The sequence below is a fragment of the Dendrobium catenatum genome, unplaced genomic scaffold (genome assembly GCF_001605985.2).
Source record: "Dendrobium catenatum unplaced genomic scaffold, ASM160598v2 fragScaff_scaffold_231, whole genome shotgun sequence".
NCBI lineage: Eukaryota > Viridiplantae > Streptophyta > Magnoliopsida > Asparagales > Orchidaceae > Dendrobium > Dendrobium catenatum.
In genome coordinates this window covers 10923807-10940718 of record NW_021318693.1, presented here as the reverse complement: position 1 = coordinate 10940718, position 16912 = coordinate 10923807, and the positions used below count along the sequence as shown (strand labels likewise).

Here is a 16912-nt window from a genome sequence, read left to right as displayed (position 1 = left end):
CCACCCACTAATGTGCCAAATCTTTGTAAGTGATGATGAGCAAATTCTTTATATATTCTACTCATAAGTAATGAGCAACATGAATGTTTGGGAAATGTGGTAATGCACTTATAAGCGACAATTCAAAGCTACAAAGGACTTGTCATGTTCATTGCAGCTCATTTACGAGTGAGAAAAGAACCCAACATACAACGAGCCAACAATGAAGGTGTGTTCGAAGAGGTCGAAGCAAATGCAGCCTTTGTATAATCAATATCATTTGGTTATAATTGAATACCCCGCCCTCCCACAAGTAAAGATGTACAACGAATGCGATGATTTGTTGGTTGATATGCGTGAAGGAGGAATATAAAAAATGCAAGAAGATCTATTGTAGATATGAATACTTGTTAGCGGTGAAGGAAAATTTGCCACAATCGCAACGGGCTTGCGATTGCAATCATCGATCCACCTGAGATTGGTGAAAGGTGGACATGATACAGGTGTAATAGACTCCTATGACAATCCCTATAAGGTCAAATGAACTATACTGGCAAACAACAATAACAAGTTGCGGAGTTCATATGCGACTTCTATATGTGCTAATATGATCTTCAATACAAACAAATGCCTATAGATTGAGATGGCAATACTGTCAATTGATAGTAGAAGATCCGTCCTTGCAAGCAAGTACGCCAAGCCACCTAAGATTGGTGAAAAGGTGGATATGACACATGAATAATGGCTCTCCTACGAACATTTCCAAGAGGTTGTAGTTGATATAACGGGTCCCTGTAAATGAACATGAGCTACTTGTGGATAACAACAGTGAGTATATCGTAAGTATAACGAATCCCTGTGGACAGAAGTATAGATATCACCTATGACAATAGTGATTAAGATGCTGCAAAGTATGTCGGGTACGAGGACAACTCGATATACGAAAAAGGACACCTCTTGGCATAATGGAAGAGATGTTTAAGCAAATTTGAACTAAACTTCATGGTGTTTCAAAATTTCTTCTTGGTCCTGTACTCAGTAAGAAAATAGTTCCTACATCCACACATTGAAAATAACAAGTCTACTACACTAATGATCCTGAAAGGAGTTCTTTTCAAATCATCTGTCACTGATTTCAAAGTCCAGAAGAATTTCTCGGTGAATGAGAAAAGAAAGTGTCCATCAAAACAATGAAATATCTCATGAGATTCAGGTGACAACGCTACGCTATCGAATCCACAATATCTATACAAGCAGATGAAATGCGTCTACAATCTACAACGCCACGTCATCGGATCTGCAACACTTATACAAGCAGACAGAAGGTGTTTACAATCTAAAACGCCACGCCACCGGATCCGTAGCACTCGTATTAGCAGACAGAAGGCGTGTATGAGCTCTCAAATGAAATGTTGTGTATTCAAATGACAATTACCTGCACAACTAAAATATTTCAAAGTACCATTACACGTGCTCCATAGTTTGTATACACATAGGTACACAAGAGATAAATGCAATCGCAAAACCCGCATGGATCCCGACGAGCGTGTTATCGGTACACACGTGACGTCTAGGGATGCCGCGCGGGTTAATAAGGAGTCGATAGGGTTCGAACCTTCAAAAAAATACACGGTTGTGGTGACCAGTGTATTTGTTTTAATATATTCATATTAGGCTTTCAAGGCCTATAACAATATGAATTCACTAATAAAGGCACAAAGCCTATGAAACCCGATCCTCTTATACGGGTCGATCGGAGTCAACAAGGTTCAACAAACAATTATAAAATGCTCTCAAACACCTGCATGGGCCCCGACGAGTGTGTTATTGGTATACACGTGACGTTTAGGGATGTTACGGGGGTCAATAAGTTAATTCAAGTTCGAACCCATTCCTTTTACGCTGGTCAATAAGAGTCGACAGGGTTTGAACCTTCAAACAAATTTCCAGTTGTGGCGACCGGTGTGTTTCTTTTAATACATTCATATTAGGCCTTCAAGGCCTATAATAAAAAAAAAAATTCATTAACACAACCATAAAGCCTATGAAACCCGATCCTTTGTCTACAGCTCGATATAGTCGACAAGGTTCATTCATAAAATACAAATATTTTTAAATGGAAATGCCCCCAAACACTCCAATATGACCGTGTTGAATGTTTATCTCAATCGAAGGGGTTCATAAATATTTTTAAATGCCACTCAAATGTGCATCAAAATCCAGAACTCCTAAAATTCCAAAATCCCAAAACCCAAAATATTTAAAACTGAAATAAATCCATCAACACTTAAAACAAAATTCATCCATCCTCCGCAACAGTTTGCCGAGGTGGACAAATTAAAATTTATTTCAGCTCACATAGAGCTAATACCTAATCGAAATTATCATTAGGATCCATTCTCAAACAATCTCCTACAAATAAGGATGTTGTACGTGTCATCTAACCGGCGATTTTGCCGCCAAATGGCATTACAGGATAAACGATTATGACCCAGGGCCCTCTGAACCGTGTGATTTTGCCGCCAAATGGCACTACGAAATAGCGGTTATGGCCAGAGCCAATACTTACCTTAGCGGCATCAAATCCTTGAGATATGAATCAATAGGATATGATCGATAGGGTACAAAGCTCTCTGTTAGCTAAGGTGGATTCAAATTTGTCCCTTAGACAAACATTCACCCCAGGTCTATATGGTCCCCTTGGACGAATCAACCCATGGCTGCCGACAAGGATCCTTCTATCAGGTTGGGTCGGCTACCTCCTTTGACTAAGTAGACCAGGGACCACGATGGCCCAGGACGACAGAACCATGGGATCTTGATCGGGTCCATCATCCATTTCCCCACCATCCGCTTTAAGTGTAAGATGGTGAAATTTTCCATTTTAAATATCAAACCTTTCCAAATGCCCAAACTCAAACCCAATTCCAACATTCAAACCCTTCCAATTTTTCAAACCTAAACCCATGCTACTACTATATGGCATATATTGTGTATCTCTACATATCAGATTGACAACTAGCCTTAATCGAATGTTCTCTCTCGTTATCGGGAGGGGTAATTAACTATAGGGGCTTGAGCCTATAGGAAACTAGAACTCAGATCATAAAGTCATCATAAAATGAGGGATAAATCTCTGGGTAGTGTCTTATCTACAAACCCATCTGCCTTCCCAAAATTTACCCGACACTTATTCCGTTAAAACTCCCCTCGCCGAAAAGAAAAAGCAAAAACAGTCGGGCGGAGGCTGGGGCCGAATTTTTGGAGCCCACAAGAGCTTCTAATATAAATTCCAAAATAAGTTTGTACATACCAAATATCTTTAATTTTTATTATCATAATATATCTCTCTTAAAATTTATGAATTCATACATCCAATAAAATAATTGATGTATGGAGCAAAATACATAATCATTTCCTCATTTCATATGCCTTTTTATTTTTTATTTTATATGCTTTGACCCTTTTGTAGCTTCGCTCCTTGATAAATGTTTAGCTACCCAACTCTCTAGTATCAAGGGTCAGAAGTTTCATTTTGTTGCTTTGATAATGGTTGGACTAACCAACTTTTCAATCTCAAGATGATCTCTGAGTAAAAGTGGTTGACCAATTCCTTTGCATCAAAATTCAGGAATTCTTTTTCATTCATTTTTTTGTAAGGTCTGTACCAACCACTATCTAGTATTATGAATCATCTCTTTCTGTGCATGTCATCAAATTTAGTTCACCTAATTCAAATGATATGGCATTTCATATGATCCTTTGAATTTCATTCTTGATATTTTAATCTTTCTCATTCTTGGACACTTGACATGAGTATTGATTATTCATTTCATAATCATTGATGATATAATATGATATATGTAACAATACTCATTTGAACATCTTATTTGACTAACAATCTTAATCCTGAAATTAATGAGGTTTAACTTAAAATCATATAAATTTATGATCATATGACATGCATAAATGTATAATATGTATTAAGTTTTTTAATGCTCTTGGACATTTTAACATTCTCATTACAAAGAAATTTCTACAATAGGTCATATAAATAATAAAATGAACAAACTTTGTTCTTAGGAATAATTTAACCTTTATATTAAAAGTTGAGTATCTCACAGCAATAATTGGATCCGCTTGCGACAGACTTCCTTATTTTTTTTTTTCTGAGTCTTGACCTTTGGTAAATAGCCTATAATAACGATTTCATCAATTTGTAATGTTTTCTGAGTTCATCAATTCAATTATGCTCAAATAACTTCAAATAGCATTTTTTTTTTTACTTAGGAATTCCTTCTCATCAGATCCTTTAATTCTTTCAACTTGAATTAAAATTGATTTATTGGAAAAGTTCAAAAATCCCTTGCCTTGCTAATGATCTCTTACATTGATGGTGGCTAAAATGTTCATATCTCTCGATAATTCAATTTTATAGACATTCTTTCCTATATGCTTAATTACTTCAGAAGATCAATCAGCTTTTGGTTTAAGATTAGCAAAATGTTTAGTGGGAAAACACTCCTTAAGTAGATGAATCCAAATATAGTCACCTTCCTTTAAAGAAGATGGAGTCCGAGATTTTTTAGCTTGCTTCTAATATTGAGCATTTCTTTTGAAAATCATTTCATGAACTTGCTAATGCATTTTTTTAATTTCACATTTTACTTTTCATGATCAATGCTATAATTTTAATGGCTAATAATGGGAGACAAGTCTAAAGGAGTAAAGGGGATGAAGAAACTCATTTTGTCCCTTGGTGTCGTGGTTGACTCCATCAGGTGGAGTCGAAGAAGGCGTGTGGGAAGACAAAGGAGGCGAAGGGTTCGTTGCAACCAACCTACTGTGTCAATTTTGAGTCGTGAGGCAGACGAAGGACCTTTCGGTCGCTTGGATTTGAAGTGGAGATCCGTAGTTTGGAGTTTAAGAAGACGAACTACCCTTATTCTTAGACGGGGAAGTGGAACACATAGGAGAAGGAAGAGTCGTTTATCTCGCTAGGTATAGGAGGAGATGAAACGAGGAGATGATCAAACTCTATAAGAGCGCATGAGTGCCGAGTGAGAGGAGTGAGGTGGAAAAGAAAAGTGTAGAGGCCGAGTGGGGCTCGCATGAGTGGGATCGAATGAGAGAGGGATGACATGCTTAGACAAGGCTAGGGGTTGGCAGACTAATTGGAAGGATTTAGGGAAGGTGAGTTATTTAATTATAAAATTTTAAATTAGGATTGTAATATATGTTAATTTTGAAATTTTAATACAATTTAAAATCAAAATATTTTAAAGTTCAAATTAAAGTATGAATGAAGTATATATTTAAAATTAAAAGTTATTATGATGAGAGACTATAAGAGTATGTGTAGACACGAAGAGAATAAATTTTATGATAGTATGAGATTCTCATTTCATAATTCATAAATTTATAATTACGATCATTATAAGTAATAAAATATTTGAAATATTTAACAAGAATTTTAGGGATATACATTTAAAAATTAGAAAGGATATAATTTATTTTGAGTATAGAGAATTTTGAAATTTAAACTATTTAAATTATAAATTATAATTATTTCTTAAAGGTTTATATTATAATATCTCAACTAATCATTAAATAATTATAAATTAAATTAATTATATATATATATATATATATATATATATAATGAATATTTATACTAATAAATTTATAGAGAGATAAAGAAAGAGCATATATTTGAAAGTAATAAACTAATTCTAAAAGGAATCTTTTAAATATTAAGTTATATAAATTAATAGTAAATTTATCATTTAAAATTTTTACACTAAGGTCTTCGTATAGATGTTGATTCTATTAACGTTGGTGTTAGGAGCAAAAGTAGAGTATCACAATACCAAGATTAGAGTTGAGTACTCATGTATTTAAATTATTGTAATGATTTTGCTTTCTTCTAAATTTAATGCATAGAAGGATACTACTACACTTATTTAATTATTGTTGCAAGTTAAATACTATTTTATTTTCTCATATTTAATGATTATTCATATTAACATAAACAATAATTAGCATGTGTGTTTCACATTTTCATATAAAATTAATTAATGCTATATGATTGAAATGACTTCATAATTTGCTTGCATGTGCATGTTGAATGATGGAACACACTCTCATATCGTACTAATTGAGGATGCAATGTATCCACGCACATGAAGTGGAAAATGCTTTGGAATAGAAAATGGAAAAGGAAATTGAATTGAAAGTATTTTCATTGGTTTTATTTAGACAGTGTCTCCTACGACGATTATATTAATTACAGAAAAATTTATGACATGATATAATTATCTTATAAATGCATATAATATCATTTATGGCCATTTTTAAATTTAAAGTTTAAATAAAGTTATAGTTTACAACAAACATGCGTAGTGTTCCAAAGGCTTTGAATTAATGTAATTTAGAAGCATAATGTGCTCACGAAGTGGTGATGCACTCTATAATTGCAAACGTTTTGAAGTATAATCCAAATACTTTAAATTAGTGGAAGAGGATAGAACGTGTATTTTAGGCACAGTACTTTGAGAGAAAGGTATTTATAGCTTTTTATCTAAATACATTTGAAATTTTAGTGGCTCTTTTAGTATATGGGAAAGAGTTTTAGCAATCAAAATTTTAAACCCGTCCAACAATATGTTACCATCTCGTTAATTTGGGCATCTAGCCGGGTCATGACAGATAATGTCCGCATGAGATGCTAGATTTGCCAAACAACATAAATATGACCTTTTTCAAGGGGAATTAATACTTCTTTGGAAGAGCAGAAGTGAGCTCCTTAGGGCTGATGCCATGACCTTAGGTGAACAACAAGGTTTCTGAATTGCCAGTAGGTTAAGAGGACAAATTTTTTCCTTTGGAGTTGCTGGTGGTGGTTGATTCATGTAGCAGGGAGTGGGCCATATGTAGAATGCAGCTCTGAAGTTCTGTTCACAAAGCAATATTTACAGAGCACCTTTCAAGGAACTTTAAGGGGAAGAAGATGAAATTGCAGTAATTTCGGGAACAAGTTAAGAAAATGGTAGTAGAAGTGATGAACATCTGTGTGGAGTCTTTTCCATTAAATGCGCAGAGGGGAGAAAATTTGTTGAATGGATTTGATATAACTCATTCTATTAGGTTTTGCATCTCATTGTTCTTCAATTCTCCAAATCTGATATGATAACAAAATGATGGAATTTTGCTTGGGAGAGTTGTGATTTTGAGGGGCAACAGTGAAGGAGAAATTAGATGACTGGTGGTGGGAAGAATACAAAGTATAGTGAATGCAGTAAGAAGGAAGGGATGGGTGTGGTGGGTGACATAAAAAAAGGAGAAGGGTAAATATCTTGAGGAAGATTCTTGGCGTTTCATTTAACTTCATAAATCTCCAAGGATATTGATTGTCTAACACCACTCTCATAGGAGTTTGGTTTGATGGATTACTGGTATCATGTAAATCAAATGCATGCACTTATAAATTCTGGTGTTTGATAGGCTCTATTTCAAATGCAATGTAATTTATTGGTGTATTTGAAAAGCAACCTCTAGTTCATTTTTGATGTATTTGAAAATCGACTGATATTGATTGTCTAACTCCTTTTATTTCATTCTGTTTTTTTGGATATTTCTTTAATCTTTTCAGTTCTTGCAGTGATTAATGGTACCTTTCAATTCTGACTGTAAATGTTTTCACTGTTGACTGAATGATTGTCACAGGAACATGACATTACTACTTGTGGGCTATTGCTCGGCCTCTCAGCATCCTATAGAGGAACAATGGATCCTGCAATATCAAAGGTAAAAGTATCCTCTTAATTGTTTTATTCATTTTTGTAATCATATTATGCCTCTATAATGGAAGTTATGTCCACACAATTACAATGATGGAGTACTAACTAGTAAGTTTTACTTTTATAGGTTGCACTTTAATATTTAAGGCAAATGAATAGGGACATTGATTTATGAACAATAGATATAGATGAATGAAAATGCTTTATTGGAAAGTACGATTTAACTATCTATTCGAGATACTATATCTGAATTTTTTTTAGATGATATGGATAGGCACAAAAAAGAATGCGGTAACATTAAGAAGGCTAAGTGATAACATTGTATCGTTCTTTTTGTGTTGTCATTTGAGCGATATGGGAAGGCTGATCTTGATCATTTTGACCTTTAACTGCTTTATAAAGGTTCCTTTGTCAAAATGAATGATTGCTTTAGGACATTCTTAGTCAATCTCATGTGACACTATGTTTACCTCCATTTCTGTCATAATCTACTGAGCTTTCGTATGGACCACATATATTGGTTGATTTTCTCGTTGAATGATTTGTGCTTAATTTAGGCTGATTTTTTTCCTAAGTGAACACTAGTGATGTACATGAGTGATAGTGTTAGTGACAAAATGACAAATGGTTGTGATATGTGCATGACTTAAGTGGATGTGAGTGATCGCAATTGACTGTTGTTTGTTTGTAGTAGGTAAACACGAAAGAGCATTTTGTGCATGATGCAAGGAGTGGTGAGTTTGTAGACATAGGTGGTTGTGACTTCTTGGTTTGAGATAAGGTTGGATATCCCAAGACTCTTAATCACAGGGTTAGTGTTAGCCTACGTCAAGAGGGTACAGGATATGCGTGAAGGAGGCAAGGTCGAAGAGCATGTGTAGTAGAAAGTCATCTTTAATGTTTCCCTCAACCACAAAAATACTCTTGTGGGAGAGCAAAGCTTAGGGAAGACATGATTCTGGACAAGATAAGAGGATTAATAAGAAGACCATTGAGGTATTGCTGAGGTTGAAGAAGCAATATGGTGCAAGACTATTTTTCTTCGCACCAAATAGCTAGTGGACTTCTCCCCCGTTTGATGGCATCAATATGTTGGAAGTGATATTTGAGATTGGTGTGGTCCTCGTGTTGGTAGACAATGATTGGTTCTCTAGTGGTACAACTTTTGGTAAATCATTTGGTTTTGATGCTAAAATTGAAGTTGAATGGGGTGACAAAATCAACAATTGTGGTATATTTTTTATTTTGATATTTTGGAAGAAGAATCTTGTGTACTATAGAGGAAGAAATGAGAGATGAGGAGAAAAAAAGGATAAAATTAGACGCATGAGCGCCTCACAGGAAGGTAGGTAGGTATTGGTGTAAATGAGTTCAAATGAGCTTGAGTTAGTCCCAACTTAATCTTTAGCTTAATTAACTAGTAGATTTTGAGTAATTTAATGAGTTTGACGTGGCTCATGAGTTTGCTCATTTATTACGGAAGGGAGAAATTATTTTCAATTTAAATTGTTTTTGTAATAAAATGATAGAAATAAATGATAAATTGTATAAGAAATAATAAGAAATTAATTGAGATAAGGAAAAGAGGGAGTTTTTAATTTTTATAACTTAAGGCTTAAACTATTTAATTCTAATAATTTTTAGCCTATTTTATATTAATTTTTGTTTAAATGACCTCACTTACGAGTTGACATGTCAAGATGGGGACTAACCCAAGTTTGACCCCTTATTTATTGAGCTTGGCATCTAAGTCATGAGTTGGTTTAACTCGATTACATTGCTTAATAGTGAGGAGTTAGAGGGAGAAAACAAGAGGAAATCCCAAAGGTTTGGAGACGGAATGCTAAATCAAAAGTTGCACCTCATTTTGAATTTCAACAGTTTGAGTTAAATGATTTGGCTCTATTCATAGAAATACATCTTACTAAATATGATAAATTATCTTTAAAATAAAATATAAAACTACCAAACTTTTCATGAATAATAGACGACTTCTAAACCCCTAATAATTAAGTTTAAAGGACAAATAAGGAAGACCTCACGATAGATTTTATGATACTCTTGTATATTGACTGAAGATAGATTTGCAACACATTATTTATGAAGACAATGGAGGTTATGTCTAGTCATTATCAATGGCTCTATGCTCAATGACATTTTAATTCTCTTGTTTTTGCCCAATAACTTTGAACAGACAATCAATTAGGCTTGTCATAATTGACATAATAAGTTTGAGCTTTTTATATTATTGGCCTTGCCCTAAAAAAGTACTCTTTTACAACCTTCTTATGATAAATAATCATTTTATTTAAATTCATGTTTTTTTAATAAAAAATAGAATGATAATCGTATTACCAGAGGCTGAGATAAAATCTAATTTTAAATAGAAGCATATGTAACACCCCACAATATAACTATAACTGTACTGTAGAGTATAACAATAATAACCATAACATTTTCATTTCTTTACCACTCATTTATGTTCATCATTCTAGATTTATATGAAAGATCATATAAACATTATTTAGTACAACAAAGGAAGCATCCAATAGTTTCCAAATTTCATTGTATCAAAGACTTAGTACAGAGCCACTAAGGAAATCCAAGATTCAAAGTTATACAACATTAAAGCTGTTTGCTAACCTCAAGTGTAGATTTCAAAATTTAAATAAACATTGACATAAAACTTAAATACTTGCATATCAAACTTTCCCCTCTTTTCCTTTTCCTGTAAAAACAGCCAGTAAGAAGTAACAGGTGAGCTATGAGGCCCAACAAATTATGTAATCTAAATCACAGTTATAATATAACAATAGGAATAAATCAAAGCCTTGAAGTCATAAATCATTAAACTCATTTATTAATAACAACATCATAAATCTTAATTAACATTATTCTTTACCTCTTCATAGTTACACTGAATATCAAAATTAAATATGTAAAAGACTTGGCTATACATTCATAACAATATTCAATGGAGCCAGGTAAACCTGACATTATCGTCATTGAATTACATTGAGGTCCCTTTTGCCTCATTAGGGATCCCTTTTGCCTCACATGCTATGCAAGTATCCTTTCTTTTAGGGTCCCTTTTGCCCCACCTATAATACAAGTTTAGTAATTGGTTCCCTTTTGCCCACCTGATATTGCAGATATCATATCATAGAATAATCAAATCTTTACTTTTAACTTTATATCCCTAAGCTTGATAAATAGTGAGAGAAACTTAGTGAGAGAAACTCTGGGAATTCAAAATTTTTTCCGTTTTTTCTGTTCGTCTTCTTCGGCGTCTTCTTCCGCAACTGGTGGATCCGACGGTCGGCCGGAAGGCCAGCGGTGTTGATAAGATAGTATGGAGCGCAATCGGATTCTCTCATCGGAATCCTGGTCCTTCAAGTATGATTATACTCATACACCAGGTGTATTAAGAATTTGATAGCTACTAAGTTAAAAAGAAAACTTCTTTGCATAGACTTATCAATTAAGAAAAGGTTGAAATAAGCACACCTGAACATCTATCCAATCTCTCTTATTCTCATGAATAGACATTTGTGAATACTCCAATGTATTCTCATGATGACTAACAAAATTCTCATAATGCTTCTCATTATAATAAAATTTCAAAACATAAAGTATAGACTAACTATTCATGATCATTATAATTATAAATAATTACATAACTTATCTTCCTGACAGGTGATCTCTTCAAAACCTACACCACGAAGCTTTTTCCTTTGATACACAAACCCAAAACTTTATTTCTGCATAAATATATGAATAATCCTACAATATGAATATGTTATCATCTTTTAGAAACTTTATTAATTTTAGGTAACATAAAAAAATGACGACACTCACTATACTTCTTACCTTCTTTTTTTAAATTTCTTCTCTTAAACTTTATTCACTAAGTCCCCAATTTATTTTTCACCCTTATATCAAACTATAATTTATCACAAAATATATTAACCACAATTAAGTCATGATTACTGTTTATTAATATTCCAATTCACTAATAAGATCACTGTTAAGTCAATACCTGCACTAGAAAATCCCTATTGCCATGTCAGAACTTTCCATCAATGTGTTGAACATCTTGCTACAGAAAATATGACCTAACTCCTTCCTCAAAGTGTTGCACTTCACTACTGCAGGAATACTGCCTAGGGAGTTCCGAACTTCCCTAATATAATTACATGCTATCACTACCAAGCCAACTCTCCATCCCTTCTTGCTACAGTACCGAAACCACTGTGCCGAACTCTGCTACAGGAGGCCTCCGGTCTCCACCTGTATGCCTCCGAACAAGGAACATAATCGCCTCTTTCTACAGGAATTCCTGCGAATTCCTTTAATGATTGGCGGCTCCTATCCCGTGAACTCCACTTCATTTGCTCCACTTTTCTTCTCTCATGCCGTGACAACAACTGATCCAATGCAGATAAGTATAGGAGAGTGGGCCCCAAACTATAACTGCTATTTACTCAATCTATGCATCTATTCATAATAAAAAGTTTTAGCTTTTTAACTTTAATTACAAAGTCTATTTATTGCTAATGTTAATGTAACAAACATTTAACATTAAACTTACCTATTTAATATTAATCTATTTAACAGATAGTTAATAAATAAATTTGAATTCTAGGTAGCATTTAGCAACTCACTTGATTATCAGCTTGAGTCGTACAGCATGTCACCGTAACTTTGTCGGCAATCAATTAAAAAACTTCTAAACCTTTGGCATATATATTATATATATATATATATATATATATATATAAGATCTCCGTTTGAAAAAAATCATGAATTATTGTAATTAGATTCTTTGATGGCCCTTGCGAAAAAATTAGGCATTTTATGATGAGACAATAAATGAGGCTTAATTTAGAGTTGTAAAATTTGGATTATATCATGAGTATTCTTTTGCTATTTTTTGTGCTATATTCCTTAGTGATTATCAATGTTGTTCAAAGCTCTTTAAACATACAAGACACAAACATCAATTACAGTAAAGTATGCACTTTTTGAGAAACTTGTTAGATATGAAATCCGTAACCCTCCATCTGATGTTAACACAAACTTAGAAGAAGAGTATCATGTGTATTTTTCATGCTCTTTTTCTATATGTGAGGCTGAACCTATTCTTGATCTTGAACTAAAATATGAGTACAAATTTGGCTTCTAAATGAATAAATCACTATTTTGTTCAACAAACCATTGTTTAAATTCATGATTTTCAGTTTTCTTTTTACCTATAGCTTTTAAGGAACACATTGAACTACAATGAAAAATATTCTTATCTATTACGTTTAAAAGGCATGATTGTTCTTATCAACAAATATTTTTGAAATTTCTTTATTTCACTTGAGAAAGAAAGTTCAGGAAATTGAATTTTGTATTTTTCTGTGAATGCTTTTTCTTTTCTTTGTTCAATCATTAAGATTTCTTGTTAGTTTAATTTTGAAATTATTTCTAATCTATTCAGTAGACAATTTTTTGGGTTTTATTCTACACCTATACATTAATCATAATTTTTGCAATTCATCGATCATATATATGGTTGAAATACTTATTGTAGTAATTGAGTTGACTTGCCTGTTTTAGTAATTGAGTGTGGGCTCCGAAAATTCGGCCCCGGCCTCCCCGCTCGCGTTAATAATTTGTGCTTTGGGAGAGGGAGTTTTAACTAAATAAGTTCCGGGGTAAATTTTGGAAGGCAGATGGGTTTGTAGATAAGACACTACCCGTTTCATCGCACGACCTCACTGGGCGTTAAAAAAGAAACGAAAAGGAGAGGATTTGGGCTCTTACATCTCTCTCGCTGCTCTCTCTCGCACTCGATCTCTCTCGCTCACCCTGCTCTCTCCTGGACAGAACGAAAGTTACAACATTTCGGTCGGAAGCAGAGAACGGAGCTCGCTGGCTGTGAGAAGGATCGGAGGCTCCTCTGTGCTGTTCGGCTTGGCTCATTCGACGGCATCCCCTTTCCGTTTGGATCGGAAATTATAACATTTTGATCGGAAACAAGAACAGGAGCCCGACGGCTGTGAAGATAACTTTCCTCCGTTCGCACGCCTCTTCGGCCATTTCGTTGCTGTTCGACTTCGCTCTCTGGACGACTTTCCCTTCCAGTCGGACCGGAAGTTCAACATTTTGATCGGGAGAAGCAACGGGAACTCGCTGTGACTGCCTCCCTCTCACGCGCTTCTTCGGCTTGGCTTCCCCGACGACTTTCCCTATCCATTTGATCGGAAACAGGACAAGAGCCCGCTTGCTGTGTAGGTAACTTTCTCCCTTTGGCAAGCTCTTCGGCCTAATCCCTTGAACCAGAGAGTGTAGAGGGAGAGAGGGATTATGTTATTTTAATTTAAATTAATTTTAATTATAATTATTTTAATTAATTATAATTAGTATAATTAATTATAATTAATTTTAATTAAATGGTTATAATTAATGTTAATTAATTATAATTAATCTAATTAAAATTAATTTAATTAATTATAACTTCTTTAATTACTTAGTCAGAGAAGGTAGTCGACCTAACCTGACAGAAGGATCCTTCTGTAGCCATGTGTTGCTTCGTCCAAGGGGACCTTGTAGACCTGAGTTGAATGTTTGTCTAAGGGGACAAATTTAAATCTACCTTAGCTAACAGAGGGCTTTGTGCCTTATCGATCATATTCTATTGATTCATATCTCAAGGATTTAACGCCATTAAGGAGCGTATTGGCTCTGGCCATAACCGCTATCTGTGGTACCATTTGGCGGCAAAACCACTCGGTTCAGAGGGCCCCGGGTCATAACCGTTTACCTGCAGTTTCATTTGGCGGCGAAACTGCCGGTTAGAGGACACGTACCACGTCTTTACTAGTAAAAGATTGTTTGAGAATGGATACTAGTGATATTTTCGACTAGGCATTTGGCTCTTTGTGAGCTAAAGTTTATTTGAATTTGTCCACCCCGGCAGACTGTTGTGGAGGGTGAATGTATTTTGCTTTAAGTTTTGGTATGGATAGTTTCATTTTTTAAATATTCTTGGACTTTTGGGATTTTTGTGGAGTTTTTGGATTTTGTGGATTTTGGATTTTGTGGAGTTTTGGGTTTTTTTGGATTTTTGGATTTTGTGGAGTTTTGGGTTTTGGATATTTTGGAGATATTTGAAAAAATATTTGGGAATCCCTCCGGTTGAGATCTGCATTCAACACGTCCATCATTGGGGTGTTTGGGGTCATTTCTCTTTTGTTGATTGAACCTTGTCAACTCTATCGGGCTGTCAACAGAGGATCGTGTTTCAAAGGCCCTTGATAGTGAATTCTCATTATTATAGGCCTTGGAGGCCTAATATGAATGTATTAAGATAAATATGACGGTCGCCACAACTGTATATTTGTTTGTTGGTTCGAACCCTGTCGACTTCTATTGACCCGTATTGAAGGATTGGTTTCGAACCTGAATTCACTTGTCAACCCGCGCAGCATCCCTAGACGTCACGTGTGTACCAATAACACGCTCCCCGGGGCCCATGCGGGTTGAGAATATATTTCCCCCTTTAGTGTACCTATGTGTATACAATTTATAGTGCACGTGTAGGGGTACTTTGAAATAATTATAGACGCCTTCTATCCGCTTGCATAAAAGTTGCGGATCCGGTGGCGTGTTGTAGCAGCTTTTGGATCAGTGGTTTACTGCTTTGTTACAGGTAGACTGTCGTGCACTATTTGTTGATTTTTGTAGGAGGATCATAGTGCACTAACTAATCTCTTGTCTTCTGGTTGTAGGAACTTACACTTGTCGTGTTCTCCATGCATTTTGTTGTGGTATTTGATCTTTACAATATGTCCACTACTGCCGGAGGTAGATGTATTCATCTTGAGACTGAAGTTGACTACAGTATACTGCATTTACTGTAGTCTTTATGTATCTACACAGGGATGGCACGTTGTACATACATCTATGTCAGTAAAGAGATTGTATGCACTGCAGATCTTTTGGATTAGTATTTGATTGTAGGAGTGTTGTAACATTCATCATCTTTTTTTATGATAACTTGTAGGTGTGTAGGTATTTTGTTCACATAGCAGGTATATAATCTTTGTATACGAATAACAAGTCGTATAAATTTCTACACTCTTCAGGGGCCTTTGCATTTATTCCATGTTAAATCCTTCTGCTTGCAAGGGGTTGATGTATTTGCTTATGCCTCTTGTATGCTTTGTGTGTTTGGATTCATCACATGTCACTTGTCAACTCTCTTGATTGTAGGAAATTCGTGTATTCATTGATATCTCATTTGTTGCATGTCTCTTTTGAACATGTCGTTGCCCTTGCCATAATCCTCTTGCATATTTTTGTGGGTTGGTGATTAATGCTATTGCAAATCTTTGAGCTTTAGTTATAGGATGAATGATTACAAGTTTTATTGTCCTTGCTCGTAGCTTGATTGATTGAACATGGTAATTTGCTTTGGTCTCATCGATGGATGTTCCTTTGAATGCTTTGAATCACAACTTATGATTTTTACATCATGAGTCTTCTTTTGCTTGTGAATGAGTTGTAGTTGTGCTCGTAGGAGTCTGGTATATTGGCCAGTGTTTGCAAAACTTGCTCACTCCAACTTTCCCTTGTTTGTCACATTCATGTTGCTTGTGAGCAAAATAACAATTATGCTTACTAAGGCTTCAACATAGGTCTTTCATCCCTTTGCTGATCTTTGATTGCATGATCAAATTTATTGATCAACATTTATATTTTTAGTATGCTCATACAATTATTGAATTAGAGTTTGATTCTCTACATTATTCATTTGAATTCAAGTTCTCTCAAATTCAAGTCTCCAGTTCGTGTTCAAGTTCCCTGCGTCCTTGAGAGTTAATTGCAAATCCAAATTGTTCAAGTCATGATTGCTTGAGTTTGCGTTTTACTTAAGTTATTTTGGTTTAAATCTTGATATTTATTCATTATAGTTCTTGCAAGTCCTTTGAATTCAATCAAGTACAGGTCCCAAATTGCTCCAAGTCCTTGTCCTATTTCGGACAAAATTTCGGCAGCCTCCCGGCGTCTCCCCCGTTAAGGGGAAAACCAAGAGGCCGCCTACCCCCCACGTCAATAAAGACGTGCATGGTTGGTGTTGGTGA

At 34.8% G+C, this 16912-nt stretch overlaps 1 protein-coding gene across 2 annotated transcripts in view; it reads left to right on the top strand.

Annotated features, from left to right (window-relative positions):
* LOC110111639 (anaphase-promoting complex subunit 1) overlaps window positions 1–16912 on the top strand; it is a 177681-nt gene that overhangs the window by 96002 nt on the left and 64767 nt on the right. For both annotated transcript variants that reach the window (XM_020843595.2, XM_028693179.1), the window contains one exon: window positions 7705–7785. In XM_020843595.2, the coding sequence (XP_020699254.1) occupies window positions 7705–7785 (81 nt within the window). The remainder of the gene's footprint in view (window positions 1–7704; window positions 7786–16912) is intronic.